The 16,905-nt window shown below is 37.4% G+C and overlaps 1 protein-coding gene across 3 annotated transcripts in view; it reads left to right on the plus strand.

The window, feature by feature from the left end:
• The window catches only part of enkd1 (enkurin domain containing 1), a 44,930-nt gene extending 37,823 nt beyond the window's left edge, over window positions 1–7,107 (plus strand). For all 3 annotated transcript variants that reach the window (XM_028796532.2, XM_028796540.2, XM_051932500.1), the window contains exons 7-9: window positions 1,758–1,927; window positions 2,144–2,280; window positions 6,298–7,107. In XM_028796532.2, the coding sequence (XP_028652365.2) occupies window positions 1,758–1,927; window positions 2,144–2,280; window positions 6,298–6,458 (468 nt within the window). In that variant the 3' untranslated portion in view covers window positions 6,459–7,107. The remainder of the gene's footprint in view (window positions 1–1,757; window positions 1,928–2,143; window positions 2,281–6,297) is intronic.
• The last annotated feature ends 9,798 nt before the right edge of the window (window positions 7,108–16,905 follow it).

The raw sequence follows: 16,905 nt of genomic DNA on the forward strand, positions 1-16,905 counted from the left end.
TTATACAATGTTATCGACTGTTATACCTGCCTCGCACTCTCCACCTTGCACATTTTAACTTGCACTGTGTTTTTATCACTCTTTAATTAATATTGTTTTTATCAGTATGCTGCTGCTGGAGTATGTGAATTTCCCCTTAGGGATTAATAAAGTATCTATCCATCCATCTATCCATCTAATAAATAATACAAAATAACAAATACTTTACTGTTATCTATAGGAACACAGTTGAATCCATGCTCTCTGGTCACAGTATATTCTGATGTGGAACCTGCTTAGCTCAGGGCACGAAATTGTTCAATGGCTTGCAGACCCTTTTATTAAAAATTAAAAAATCATTATTATTTCAAGAAAATTGGGGGCGCCAAATACTTTGCACAAGGGTGCCACATACCCACTGCGCGGCACTGCATAGGTACAGGCTGCTGTGAATAAAAAAAATTTTGACAATTATTTATTCAGAAAATATTACGTACATCTTAGTTATTAAATTTAATTTGAAATTTTAATGGGATGGATGCATCTGTTTTGCCTTAACCATTTGCTTTGAGCAGGCAATTTCACCACTTAAAAACACAAAAAATGTAAAATATGTTGTTTGTTGATTCTCTGTATCCACTTTTAGCACTCTTATTTGCTTCTAAAATATATGAAAACTGTTTGCGAATGTTTTGATTCTACGAAAGAATCGATAATTTTTGATTATGATAAAAATAATAAGGCTGGTTTGTGCCGAGCGATAACTGTCGGAAAACAATGCGGTGGCAGCGAATAATGGAACAGCGGATTAGTGGTCGGGTCTAGGTGGTGGGGGTAACGACGGAGCTCAGTCACTTACTTCCCCTCGGATGATAAAAGTTAATAATTATAAAAATATACATAGTATAAATATGCAATTGTTTCTCACAGTCCAACCGAAACCGCTTCGGGGACTGCGGACCTCAGTTTGAGAACTGCTGGTCTAGAACATAGATAATTCTCGCTGCCTTAGAAAAGTTAAAAGTATTTTTAATGCATTCAGTCAGCTTAGGTAGTTTATTTTTACCCTCTTTCATTCTGACAAACGGTACAGGACTGTTAACACTCATACTGTTCGATTTCCAGGATGTTTCGACTGTTAAGTGGATGAGCCTACCTAATGTAACTGTTATGTGTTATGTTGTATTTAAAGTGTTATATTCAGTATCTGTATTGTTTGTTCTTATACATACTACAATGTGTAGTGAAATACTTAGTAGCTGAACTCTTAAGACTGTGCATTAGAAAAATATAAGACAGTAAATAGTCCTTAACTCAATAAATCAATAAATATCAACATGTACAATGACTACCTTATATTAATATATAAAATATATAAAAAATAACTTAATAAGGGAGAATTAACAATAGAACATCATGTAACTATTGGTACTATCCTTTTTTCTTTTTCTTCTGTCAATGCCATATGGACACCATCCAGGTATTGTGTTGTCACACATGCAACTAAACTTGAACAATCTGGACTCAAGGTGTAAAAGTAGTACTCTAGTGGTCCATTGTGTGCTCACTTTATCCTAATTTCTGACTAAATGTAAGGTCCATCCTGCTTCTGTGAGCCCCATATTTGATGGATATATATTTTAATGGATATTATGGTTTTTCAATTTTTAGTTCTTTGTGAGATAGCTTACTTGTTGTTACATTTGAGTTTTAATAATGGAACATTATTACTCTTTGTACAGCAGTCTTGTGATATTTGACTTTTTCTTATGTTGCAGATTCAAGTCAGCGGATCACTTGTTGACTTTGTGAGTCATAATGCTAGGAATGCTAAATCATCAACACTTCGTCGATCAAAGTCTCTACAGTTGTTATCTGATGTTGTAGAAAAGAAGAAGGTGGAACAGGAGGAGTACAATACCAAACAGAAAGGACGGATTCCCCAGTAGTAAGGGAACTGATTAGATGTGTAGACTTGAAAGAAAATGGTTAATTGATTATGCATTAAATATAATAAAACATTTTTAAACATCCTTTAAATTTTATAGAAAAAAAACAAGAAATTTTCATAGTATATTTATAAAAAGCCTGAAGTTCAGTCCATCAAACTAATTATCTCCTCATGCATTTTTTCCCTTTTCTTCCTCTTCATACAATGCTGCAGCTTACAAGAACGCAAGGACCAGTGGCAACGTGAGAGAGAAGAGAGGAAGAAAAATCAGCCTGATCCATCAATGCCACCTGGCCACAGCATGATGCCTGAGAAAGAAAAGCAAGAAACCCTTAACTCGCTGAAAGAAAGTAAGGTTAAGAATTCTACATTATCTTTGCTATTCTTCTGCATTAATCTTAATATGTATTTATTGCTACTGGTTAAAGTGAAGATAATAAAGTCAGAAAGTAGAATATTTTTGGTTTAGTATTCACTGTGAATATAGTGCATGTGTACTGATTGCTATAAGTGAAATGTTGCATTCTTTGTTAAAATATTTTAAAGGTGGCATTTTTGGCCTGTTTCTTAAGGAAAACTGTAGTGTGTTGTAGACATCTAATGTTGTATCCTTGCTATTACTGTAGAGCAGTGATTCTTAACCTTTTTGAGTCATTGACCCCTTTAAGTGTCTGATGAAAGCTGTGGGACCCCCTTCCCCAGAAATATTCACACAAACACAACTTTGCATGCAATGAATAAAATGTGCTTTATTTATCGAGATTTGATTGTCTCATATATATATATATATGACATACACAAAGTATTACTAAACTTTAAAGTAAACAATCTAAAAAAACACTCATTTTTATGCAAAAAGTAATGGCCACTCATTATAATTATGAAATACAATCCTCTTGTGCAAATTAAAACAGATCTACTATGTTTTCTACTAACATTACTACTACTACGTTTTCTACTCCCTCATTATCTACTTTATTTCAATGAGAAGACTGTTCTTGTTTGCGTTGAACAAGAAAATGAAACTGTGGAGAGGTCTTCGACAAGGTCACACGCATATCATCTTTGACATCCAATCTATTTCAGCTTTTCGTTTTGATAGAAACAACTGCTGAAAACCCTGATTCACACATCACTTTTCAACCAGGCACACTTGAAAGAAATTGTGGTCAATTAATCCTCACCAGTATATGAGAAGATAATGAAGCCACGATATACCATGGAAAATGAGAATTAAACTTGCTCTTATGGAGTGGCACAAGATGGCGGTCGTGCAGGGAATGATGACACACGTCTAAATGGTAAATATGGGAAGTCAAGAAATGCCTAGCGGTCGGTGCTGTAAGCAGTTGCAGGGTGCGTTTTCTTTCATTTCTTTCAATGGAAAACCGTTGATTGGGATGGGGGTGCGTGCTGTACGGTGGTCGTTATTTTTCTTGTATATTATTTTTCTCCCGCATTAGGCTAAGGTGAGATAAATACTTGCATAAAAAAAAAATCTAGGGGGTCCATGGACCTCAGGTTAAGAACCCCTGCTGTAGAGTAACAAGTTGCTAAATCCTGAAGAGAAGTTTTTCGGCGGTCCAACTTTAGTACACCTGTCCACAGAGAAAAATGGGCTGTAAGACCAAAGTGATTATTGACCATATCTACTTCATTACTGTTTTTGGTTATCCATCAAAAGAAAAGGGTGTTTCACCATGAAAATGAATTATAATGCTATATTGCATTTTTTTTTTTGAATAATTTTTCTTTTCTCTTATACATAAAATGCATAGCTCACTCACTCATCAACAGAAATGCTATTTCCTGATTAGTTAAACTGAAATTTGGCATGATTGTACATCTAGGGCAGTAGGTATCTACTAAGAAAGGACATTCTGCTATTTCAATGTTTAGGGGTTAAAAACAACCCCTACAATAAAAAAGTTTTGATTTGGCTGAAATTGGATGTTATAAGGAAAAAAAGAAAATTAGCCAGAGTTGGCTAGTAGGCTATACTAACAGGCAACATCCTTTTTTCTGTTCAGTGCTTAACGGTTTATGCAAATGAAGGAGAGAGAATACAGATGCTGGCACTGACTAGTAGTGTAGACAAGTGAGTGAAGAAGGGATGGTATCCAGCACAGGAAAAATAGATGGGGTGGAAAGTGAGCTGTGAAGTTGTCAGAGGAAAGTTTGGCAAGACCAAAGTTAGATGTGGTTAGCCAACCACACTTTAAAGCTCCAGTCCTTGCCAGACCCTGGACTGTGAGCTTAGGTGTTGCCCCGCCAGAAACAAAAAGGTAGGGAGACAGAAGTAGAGGGGGAAGTGGTGACCTCTGGTTCATGACAAGCTGGGACTGTCAGCATCCTTTCATCAGTTTAAAAGCTAGCACAGCTCAATTAAGCAGTCTCCTATGGACACATCAGAGAGGGTGTGAGTGCTGTAGTAGTTCATGATATAATTTCTTTTCATATGTTCTTTTCTGCACAATGCTTAGTGTTTAATTCTTTGGATGGGCTGTGGAAATGTGCAGGTTGTAAATAAAGTAAAACAGGATTCAGTATCAGAACTTTACTGTCTGGCTATGGCTTTTTGGGATAAAGACACATATTAGTAAAGTGGAAAAAAAAAAAAAAAGAAATGTATTAATAATAATAATAATTCATCCAGCATTCCCCCCAAGGTGTACACATGTGTGGCACAAATACTCGAGTGAAAGAGATGTAAACCCACATCTAAATACGAGTTTAGTTCAGTTGGCTTGCTACTGTTCTGTGATATGTATGTGGTGCCCAATGCAAGGTTAGGTATGCTGTTTACTGTACTTTTGATTTGACTTTCCATCTTTTTCAATTGTGTATGTTTATTTGGTGTTTATTTAAGTTCTAATTGGTTGCAATTGACTTGTACTGTTGTTTGTTGTCTGATGGGAGCTACTATTTTACAGAATGTTCTGCAGGGAAAAATTATACTCCAGATCTGCATTATTCCTTGCGTTAGTTCAAAACAACACAGTTTCCTATTAAATTCTGCTCTGCAGTCACTATCAAAAAAAGACATAGTCTATAGAAAAAGCAGCTATTGATCTATGGTATGTTTTACTAATGAGCAATTGTATGTGGCATGTTCAAGAATAAACAATACCAATATTATATACAACAAAATGTTTAGTTACATAGCATACTTTTGATATATTCCATTAACCAGAAGCAATATAACTGAGGGCATTTGCCATCTAGTTTATTTTAAGAAACTGTGGTATTACTAAGCATTCAGGCGACTTCGTAACCCTTAAAGATAGTTGTTGTGAGTTTAATTCTCAGATGTGTTGCTGTATCTTTGGAGTCTGCAAGTTCCTCCTTTTTCTGTATGGATTTCCCCCCTCCTGTATTTCAGTTTAATTGACCTTCATTTGGCCATAATTTACCTAACCTAACATGAGGGATTATGTGTGTGGATAGGTGTTGTTTTCCATCTTGAGTCCATTGCTGCCAGAACAAAAGAATAGAAGATAGAAGGATGTAATAACTTGCACATTTTGTTTTGAAGGATTTTATGCATGCTGCAATTTTTTGTTGAGCTTAAGTTCAAACTAACAACTGTTTATTAGAGGCAGTAGAAGTAGTTTTCCCCAATTTGATACTAACATTTTACCTAGAAAATTGGCAGTCTGATTTTAAAATAGGATTTTAGATAAGTAAAACTTTATTTTTGTCCAGCGGGAAATCTGACATTTTACAGAAGCTCGTTAAATAGATAAATTTTATGTGCACCCACACACCCCCTAGAATGTTACTATCAAGAAAGGACAGTCAGGAGTTTTCCAGGTGTATTGCCATTGGTATAAAGGAATGGCAATAATGTTTGACAGTCATTCATTATGTTGTTTATTGGATCCTTTGGTAGAAAGACCATTAACCACAGACATACATAGAGGACATATTTGCTGTAACCTTTATATAAAAGTATTTGAAAACAAAATCTTATCTTTTGTAACTATTATTTAAATCAAAAGGTAAACATTTCTTCCATACCGATGGGTACTAATGCAGAAAATGTCTTAGCATAATTTCTCAAACAGAATGCTGAATAAAAATGAATAAATCATTGACTAGCGAACATTAGTTTTAATTTGCTTATTGAAAATACTGGCTTAATGTGCCATGTTGCCATGTGCTAAAACCTAAAATGTCAGGAAATATTAATTTATTAGGTTATTTATTCCTTTTATGTCAGACTTGCTACTACTTTATTTTGTAATAATTATTTTATGAGAAAATATGTACAATATTTTATGCATCTTTAATATTCACATAAACTAAAAATGTCATGTTATAAAATGTAGCTCTGAGTACTTATCTTTGCCTTGCATGTTTTGCAGCTCAGAAGAATCTGGTAAAGGAATTGCTGTCTCTCCCTGTGAGAGCTGACACGCTGAGTATACAAGCACGAAGAACTGAGCTTGACAAGAAGCTCTCTGAGGTTGAGGAGGCTATCAAAATATTTTCAAGAGGAAAAGTGTTTATTAAGATTGACAACTAAATTGTTTTTTATATATACTAAATTAATCAAGCACTGTAGAGTAAAGACAGGTAATCTAAACAGCATGGAGAAAAGTCTGCAATCAGTTGATCTTTAGTAAATGCATCCAGCATTAATTATTCAGATTACCTGCAGTCTTATATTTTGCTGTACTGAATCATTCCCTCTAACATTCTTCTGAGTATTCTGCTTCAGTTTATCAGTGTTTCTGTTGGTTTTGCAGAGCTTTTATTTAAACAGTTCTTCACTCTTATAATTTGAAGCAAATGTTACATTGACTGGGTGCTATTATGCAAAATCATATAAAGTGACATAATGTAAATAATGTTGGAATACATTAATTTAAAAAATAGTATGCTCTGTAAAGATAAAAAGTTCATACCTGGGTTTACTGTTTAAACAAAAAATATATCCCATTTTTTGATTGCATGGGATATATATGGTGATGGTTTTATTTTTTAATAAGCTAATGTTATTTATTTTGGAAACAGATTTTTTAATTCTGTTTACAATTATTTTAATTAGTCTGTTTATGCCCTGCTTTAAAACCATGAATACGAGTTATCTCTAAAGAGTACATAAAAGTGTCTATTTTTCTATTGCGTTAAACCTAAAATAATGACAATAAATGTGTATATAATTTCTTCTTCCCATATTTTGGTGTTTTAAATAATTTACTTTGCAAATCAAGTTTTAATTTTGGTTTAATATTTCTATTAAATTATTATACACAGTGTTGTAATTATGCTCCTTCACCACTAAATTTTATACAGTGGGTTGGCAAATTTTATTATGTTCCCTTTTATAACTTGTTCATACATTTAAAAATTCATACACATACAGGTGCATCTCAATAAATTAGAATGTCATCAAAAAGATAATTTATTTCAGTAATTCAATTCAAAAAAGTGAAACTCATATTAAATAGATATTACACACGGAGTGATATATTTCAAGAGTTTATTTTCTTTCTTTGTGCTGATTATGGTGGCTTACAGGTAATGAAAACTCAAAATCAAGTATCTCAGAAAATTAGAAAATTACATAAGACCAATTAAAAAAAAATTAATACAGACATTTTGGTCTACTGAAAAGTATGTCCATGTACGCACTCATTACTTAGTCTGGGCTCCTTTTGCATGAATTACTGCATCAATGTGGTGTGGCATGGAGGCGATCAGCCTGTGGCACTGCTAAGGTTTTATGGAAGCCCAGGATGCTTTGATAGCGGCCTTCAGCTCGTCTGCATTGTTGGGTCTGATGTCTCTCATCTTCCTCTTGACAATACCTCATAGATTCTCTGTGGGGTTTAGGTCAGGTGAGTTTGCTGGCCAGTCAAGCACAGTGATACCATGGTCATTAAACCAGGTATTTATACCTTTGGCAGTGTGGGCCGGTGCCAAGTCCTGCTGGAAAATGAAATCAGCATCTCAATAAAGCTTGTCAGCAGGGGGAAGCATGAAGTGCTCTAAAATTTCTTGGTAGACGGCTGCGCTGACTTTGGGCTTGATAAAACACAGCAGATGACATGGCTCCCTAAATCATCACTGACTGTGGAAACTTCACACTGGACCTCAAGCAACTTGGATTCTGTGCCTCCCCACTCTTCCTCCAGACTCTGGGACCTTGATTTCCAAATGAAATGCAAAATTTACATTCATCTGAAAAGAGGACTTTGGACCACTGAGCAACAGTCCAGTCCGTTTTCTCCTTAGCCCAGGTAAGGATACGTCTGTGTGTGGTGGCTCTTGAAGCACTGACTCCAGCCGCAGTTCACTCCTGTGCTTCACAATCTTCTCAAGGCTGCGGTTATCCCTGTTGCTTGTGCACCTTTTTCCGCCACATTTTTCCTTCCACTCAACTTTCCATTAATATGCTTGGATACAGCACTCTGTGAACAGCCAGCTTCTTTAGCAATGACCTTTTGTGGCTTACCCTCCTTGTGGTGGGTGTCAATGACTGTCTTCTGGACAACTGTCAAGTCAGTAGTCTTTCCCCATGATTGTGTGGCCTACTAAACCAGAGTGAGAGACCATTTAAAGGCTCAGGACACCTTTGCAGGTGTTTTGGGTTAATTAGCTGAGTGGAGCGGGACACCAGGAGTGTACGATATTTAACTTTCTCACAATATTCTAATTTTCCGTGATACTTAATTTTGTGTTTTCATTAGCTATAAGCCATAATCAGCAATATGTAAATAAATAAACGCTTGAAATACAGTGCATCCGGAAAGTATTAACAGCGCATCACTTTTTCCACATTTTGTTATGTTACAGCCTTATTCCAAAATGGATTAAATTCATTTTTTTCCTCAGAATTCTACACACAACACCCCATAATGACAATGTGAAAAAAAGTTTACTTGAGGTTTTTGCAAATTTATTAAAAATAAAAAAAAATGAGAAAACACATGTACATAAGTATTCACAGCCTTTGCCATGAAGCTCAAAATTGAGCTCAGGTGCATCCTGTTTCCCCTGATCACCCTTGAGATGTTTCTGCAGCTTCATTGGAGTCCACCTGTGGTAAATTCAGTTGACTGAACATGATTTGGAAAGGCACACACCTGTCTATATAAGGTCCCACAGTTGACAGTTCATGTCAGAGCACAAACCAAGCATGAAGTCAAAGGAATTGTCTGTAGACCTCCAAGACAGGATTGTCTCGAGGCACAAATCTGGGGAAGGTTACAGAAAAATTTCTACTGCTTTGAAGGTCCCAATGAGCACAGTGGCCTCCATCATCCGTAAGTGGAAGATGTTCGAAACTACCAGGACTTTTCCTAGAGCTGGCTGGCCATCTAAACTAAGCGATCGGGGGAGAAGGGCCTTAGTCAGGGAGGTGACCAAGAACCCGATGGTCACTTTGTCAGAGGTCCTCTGTGGAGAGAGGAGAACCTTCCAGAAGGACAACCATCTCTGCAGCAATCCACCAATCAGGCCTGTATGGTTGAGTGGCCAGACGGAAGCCACTCCTTAGTAAAAGGCACACGGCAGCCCAACGGGAGTTTGCCAAAAGGCACCTGAAGGACTCTCAACCGTGAGAAAGAAAATTCTCTGGTCTGATGAGACAAAGATTGAACTCTTTGGTGTGAATGCCAGGTGTCACGTTTGGAGGAAACCAGGCACCGCTCATCACCAGGCCAATACCATCCCTACAGTGAAGCATGGAGGTGGCAGCATCATGCTGTGGGGATTTTTTTCAGCGGCAGGAACTGTGAGACTAGTCAGGATAAAGGGAAAGATGACTGCAGCAATGTACAGAGACATCCTGGATGAAAACCTGCTCCAGAGTGCTCTTGACCTCAGACTGGGGCGACGGTTCATCTTTCAGCAGGACAACGACCCTAAGCACACAGCCAAGATATCAAAGGAGTGGCTTCAGGACAACTCTCTGAATGTCCTTGAATGGCCCAGACTTGAATCTGATTGAACATCTCTGGAGAGATCTTAAAATGGCTGTGCACCAACGCTTCCCATCCTACCTGATGGAGCTTGAGAGGTGCTGCAAAGAGGAATGGGCAAAACTGGCCAAGGATAGGTGTGCCAAGCTTGTGGCATCATATTCAAAAAGACTTGAGGCTGTAATTGCTGCCAAAGGTGCATCGACAAAGTATTGAGCAAAGGCTGTGAATACTTATGGACATGGGATTTCTCAGTTTTTTTTATTTTTAATAAATTTGCAAAAACCTCAAACTTTTTTCACATTGTCATTATGGGGTGTTGTGTGTAGAATTCTGAGGAAATAAATGAATTTAATCCATTTTAGAATAAGGCTGTAACATAACAAAATGTGGAAAAAGTGATGCGCTGTGAATACTTTCTGGATACACTGTATATCACACTGTGTGCAATGAATCTATATATGAGTTTCACTTTTTGAATTGAATTACTGAAATAAATTAGCTTTTCAATGATATTCTAATTTACTGAGATGCTCCTGTACACGGGGACAACGAGTTTGGGAAATAGCTGGATCAGTGGGCTAAATAGTTTTTGAATTTACATTGACAATACAATATAGAAAAGTTAATGGATTTTTGCACCAATTGTGAAGTGTTGCAATAACCTAGACAAGAGCAAGTCATTGTTGATGTTTTTTCATAAAAGTGACTGCATATATAAAATTTAACATTAACTTCTCAAACACAATAAATCCAGTTCAACTTTACAGGTAGCTAGAACCTGTACCAGCAGTATTGGGCACAATTTGGAACCACCCTGGGTAATGCATCAGTTCATCATAGGACCCACTTCTACACAAACCTGCAGGCACATTCAGGCAGGACCAGTTTAGCATCACCAGTTCACTTAACAAGCATGTCTTTAAGGATTTGATACGGAAAACCACCCAAATACCAGAAAATCACATTGGTGTGGTATTTGAAGCCAAGATACTGGATCTGTCAAGCAGCTGGACTAGCATCTGTGGCACTATGAATAAGCAGCGAGCTAGTAATGTGCTATATATATACGCCACCACACCTCAAAAACATTTAAAATTCAGATTTTACAGACAATTGGACTTTGCGCCATAGGATTACTGGTTATGTCCTTGCATCTCCGTGTATCTTCAATCTAATTGTGCTCCAGCTATACAAAATAAATGTAAACAAATATATTCTATCTCAGTACTTGTAATGCATGTTGTGATTGTGTTTAGTGTGCCAAAAGTGCTATATAAAAACAAAGGTATTTGTTTCTAAAAGATTTAAACACAGATTATAGTATTTGCATATTTACATTGGTGCATAAAATCGGCAGAAATGTATTTATAAAAAAAAAAAAAAAAAAAAAGAGAAAGAAACAAGGGTAAATGTTCCATTAAGTATAAGCAGTGTAACTGACCCTACCATTAACGGCAAATGTGAACGTTTCTCGTTTAGTTTGTAGTGAATACTCTTGCTGTATTTTGACCTTTTGTGTTAAAGCTAAGGTACCTATAATAACATTTTTGTCTTTCTATGTTCACTTTCCAATAAATGTAAGTTTTTGGAATTGTTATTGCTTTCAATTGTATATTTTGAATATTTAATAATTGTTTTTATACACAACTATTGCTTATCCCCGCTTCCATGTCTGTCTGGAAGATTTAAGATGGCACCATCATAATTAATGTTGCTTCTTCACAGTTACAGTAATGTGTGTTTGATTTCCAGTTTAATCAATTGTTGTATGCTTTGTATGTTCTGTCCAGTGTCTTTATAGTTTCTTGGTGGATATTATGTGGTTTCTTTGACAGTATATACAGTAGCTGTGCTTTTTAGTTTAATTGTTGACTCTAAATTTTGTAAGATCTAGTGCATGTACTTGTGTAATTAGCTGGTGTTCTACCCACAATTGTTTCCTGCTGGGATTCAGGTGCTCCTGGATTTGGCTTTCAGCTCACGTGACACTACAGTGAAACAAGCTGACCTGGAAAATTAACAGACATACAATTGTGAAAAAGTAAGTTATACCCTTTTCAATTGAATAATTAATGTTTGAGCTTAACTAAAGATCACCAATTTCTCATTAACTCCTAAAATTAGATAAATCCTAACCTTGGATGAATGACAACACAACAGATTTTGTTTCTGTCATTGTTGATGAAACTACATTTGAAAAACTGAGCATACCTTTACAGTTTCCATGTCACTTATGTAGGTAATTGGAGCTATGTGTTGCTTGATCGATATATCACTTGATCCATTCATAATCAGGAAGTGTTATCACCTTGATTAAAAAATGAAGAATCTTTGGCATTTCAGACTGGAATATTCAGATTTGCACCGTCAGAAGGACAATAGACATTTCTAGTGATTTCAGAGAAGGATTTGTTGCTGCCTCAGAGTTTAGGAGAACTTACAAGCTGATTTCTTTTATTAATATTATTATTATTAATGTTTCATGGATTATAGAAGAAGTTGTATAACAAACAAAAGTAACAGTAAACAAAAACTGCAAGAATTAAAAAGGTCCTCTTATTGGTACCATACAATGCTCTCAGTTTCAACTGCTCCACAGTTTCAAATTACAAATTGGACAATTCAGATGTGTTTAAAGTGTACATTGCAGACTTTCATTTAGGGTATTTGCATACACTTCAGTCACACCATGTAGTAATGACAACACCTTTTCTACATGGCCAAGGCCAGTTTCATAATCTTTGGGACAATTGGTGTCACAGGTGTTTGTAATTAATCAGTTAATTGCTTCATTATTGCAGGCATACGATACCCAGGCTTGTTTCTACATACAGACTTCCTTTGGAGTCTGTAGTTGGTAGTGATGGGCGGAGTGAAGCCTCACGAAGCATCAACACATTTGAAGCAATTGTGTCGGAAATCGTATCGAAGCTTCGAAGCATTTGACACTCACCTGTCTAGTGACACCTCCTGGCCATTTTCATTAACGTTACAGAAACGTATGATCCACTTCATTGACGTCTGTTAAAACTCTTATTGCTTTTATTTTTTCGCAGCTACAGACTGACAACGAAGAGAAGGGTTCATCAGCAGCTTCTAGTGTCTGATGTCTAAAAAATATAAATATAACTAACGCCGACAGGCAGAATGCACTATACGATAGCAAGAGTTAAACAAAATAAGACTCCTCACTCATGGATTCCCGGCTCTTTCAATTAGTATTTACTTTTGCACTGTATCATTATAATCGCTCCTGTTATTAGTATTATAATTAACCCTGATCTTTTCTTGAGATCACATTTAATAACTTTAAATGTTTTCTTTGGTCTGACTTAATTAAAACGGAGTAGACAGAAAATAAAGGCTTATCCCTGTGCTTTGCCATGATATAGGTAAGCACATTTGAGAAAGAAAAGGTGAAATCCTTAAATCACAGATGTCATTATTCGATCAAGTATTAAAATATTTCATTTATTAATACTTTATAATATTTTTTGGAGCACAAAAGTAACGAGTTCGCTACGAAGACAAGACACCGTCAGTGGCTCAATTAACTAAGGTGGTTGCTTTTCAAATTCTGAGCGTAGTGCTAGCCCGAGTTCGATCCGAATTAAAGACTCATCATAATTAAAAAAATAATCTCGAGTGAAATCTTTATAACCAATTTGAACTAAATAATTTTGGAGATACTGTGGAAGGATCGCATAAGAGATCTGTTCGGGAATCATCCCCACATAGAATCGCCATCAAAATGCGATGACTAATTGCGTAAGGCAGCTCACGTATTTACATTAATTCATCTTCTATTCATTGCCATTTGACGTCCATGAACACCTCCATTGAATAAGGTGAAAACAAACCCACTGTGGTAGATCAGGTTGAATTTGCTCTGCTGCACCAAACATTCAAAGGTGTCAATCCGGAGCACATCAGAGAGGCTGAGAGACACGGCACAGATCAGTCACCGACACACAAGACACTCCAAGGTGAGCAGTGCATGGATCAAGTGAGCAGTGCACGTATCAAGGTCGGCATTAAAGATCCTCTTGAGTGCTGAGGCAACAACAAAAAGCAGGGGGATAAACACATCTGGACCTGCTGCTGAAAAAGCATTTGCTTTTAACAACAGCATCCCTCCCTCGTGAACACATCTTCAAGGTCATTTTTTTTCCTCAGAATTCTACACACAACACCCCATAATGACAACATGAAAAAAGTTTACTTGAGGGTTTTGGAAATTTATTAAAAATAAAAAAACTGAGAAAGCACGTGTACATAAGTATTCACAGCCTTTGGCATGAAGCTCGAAATTGAGCTCAGGTGCATCCTGTTTCCCCTGATCATCCTTGAGATGTTTCTGCAGCTTAATTGGAGTCCACCTGTGGTAAATTTAGTTGGTTGGACATGATTTGGAAAGGCACACACCTGTCTATATAAGGTCCCACAGTTGACAGTTCATGTCAGAGCACAAACCAAGCATGAAGTCAAAGTAATTGTCTGTAGACCTCCGAGACAGGATTGTCTCGAGGCACAAATCTGGGGAAGGTTACAGAAAAATTTCTGCTGCTTTGAAGGTCCCAATGAGCACAGTGGCCTCCATCATCCGTAAGTGGAAGAAGTTCGAAACCACCAGGACTCTTCCTAGAGCTGGCCGGCCATCTAAACTGAGCGATCGGGGGAGAAGGGCCTTAGTCAGGGAGGTGACCAAGAACCCGATGGTCACTCTGTCAGAGGTCCTCTGTGGAGAGAGGAGAACCTTCCAGAAGGACAACCATCTCTGCAGCAATCCACCAATCAGGCCTGTATGGTTGAGTGGCCAGACAGAAGCCACTCCTTAGTAAAAGGCACGTGGCAGCCCACCTGGAGTTTGCCAAAAGGCACCTGGAGGACTCTCAGACCATGAGAAACAAAATTCTCTGGTCTGATGAGACAAAGATTGAACTCTTTGGTGTGAATGCCAGGCGTCACATTTGGGGGAAACCTGGCACCATCCCTACAGTGAAGTATGGTGGTGGCAGCGTCATGCTGTGGGGATGTTTTTCAGCGGCAGGAACTGGGAGATTAGTCAGGATAAAGGGAAAGATGACTGCAGCAATGTACAGAGAAACTCTGGATGAAAACCTGCTCCATAGCGCTCTTGACCTCAGACTGGGGCGACGGTTCATCTTTCAACAGGACAATGACCCTAAGCACACAGCCAAGATATCAAAGGAGTGGCTTCAGGACAACTCTGTGAATGTCCTTGAGTGGCCCAGCCAGAGCCCAGACTTGAATCCGATTGAACATCTCTGGAGAGATCTTAAAATTGCTGTGCACCGACGCTTCCCATCCAACGTGATGGAGCTTGAGAGGTGCTGCAAAGAGGAATGGGCGAAACTGGCCAAGGATTGGTGTGCCAAGCTTGTGGCATCATATTCAACAAGACTTGAGGCTGTAATTGCTGCCAAAGGTGCATCGATAAAGTATTGAGCAAAGGCCGTGAATACTTATGTACATGGGATTTCTCAGTTTTTTTACTTTTAATAAATTTGCAAAAACCTCAAGTAAACTTTTTTCACGTTGTCATTATGGGGTGTTGTGTGTAGAATTCTGGGGAAAAAAATGAATTTAATCCATTAATAAGGCTGTAACATAATAAAATGTGGAAAAAGTGATGCGCTGTGAATACTTTCCGGATGCGCTGTATGTATGTATGTATTTATGTATGTATGTAAGACAAAAACAATGATATATAGATGTATACTATATGATATACATTCAGTGTTGCATGAAAACGTTGCATGAGGTGAAGAATGGATATTTATGAGAGTATCATAGTGAGAGATGTGTCGTCACCCGTATTACTAAAGCTCTTCTTTGCAGCATTATGCATTCTGCAAGTCAGCATTTGTATGATGTATAATTTATAATTTTATTTTTTGCCACAAAGTATTATCGGGCACAATCATTTAACATGTATGGATCATCCACAAACATTCATTTCAATGGGAACTCTGTCGAGTTTTTGAACTCTGTTGATGCCATATGTACTTCAAACGGGAGCTCGATGAATAATGATTCGAAGCACTAAGCAGACATGCACACTGGAATCGTCAAGCTTGGTTAGAAGCACTGAGCAGACATGCGTACTGAGATTGCATCATGAAGCCTCGAGCAGACATGTGTAGTACTGAGATTGCAGCATGACGGATCTTCGATGCCTCGAACATGCGCACTGGGTTAACAGAGGCTTCGAAGCCTCGAGCAGATTCGAAGCCTCGGACATGTGTAGTACTGAGATTGCGTCACGACGGATAGCGAGCGAATCAAGCTGTCGAGGGAAGGTTGGGCCGCCGTAGTTAATTGAACTGAATATAGCAGACTTGTCATCTTCTTAAAATGACTTTATTGATTTGATATTGACAATTAATCATAAGGTCAAAAACATAGGAGGATATGAGTTTGCATGGACTGTGCTGATTCTTTTTCTTCGTGACATCGCGTCAGTAGAGAGTGCGTGACGTTAACAATACATTCTGTCCTAAATGACAGCGCATACGCTTTTTGATATTTCCTAAAGGCCAATGTGTCTCAGTTTGCTCATTAATATATTTTGACAGTGTATTTTAGTGAGAATGATTATAAACATATTACCCATGTTCATTTCCCATGTAGATATGTAACGTTTGGTGAGAATAAATAAAAAGTAACAACACATATAATAGTTATGTTGCATTGTTTATGATTAACAAAATTCATAGTTTATCTGAAATGTTCTACTTATACAGTTGACTTATTCCACTTCTGAAGGTGTACATTGTCGGTATTCTCCATTGCATTGGCCACCCGTGTGTAACGTGTGCCAGTGCAACTGAGGGGTGGCAGACGAGCTCACGTCATGGGTGACAAGGCACATTCTCACCCTGATGCCAAGGCTCTTGTAATGAATATTCCCATCTTGTGCTTTTTCTCGTTCTTGCCAGTTTACTATTATTATTGGACACGTATGTAGAGGAAATGTGTGTCTTATTTCATGTCTATGAAAGGAAGAACGGTAAAGCC

This window comes from Erpetoichthys calabaricus, chromosome 1, assembly GCF_900747795.2.
Source record: "Erpetoichthys calabaricus chromosome 1, fErpCal1.3, whole genome shotgun sequence".
NCBI lineage: Eukaryota > Metazoa > Chordata > Cladistia > Polypteriformes > Polypteridae > Erpetoichthys > Erpetoichthys calabaricus.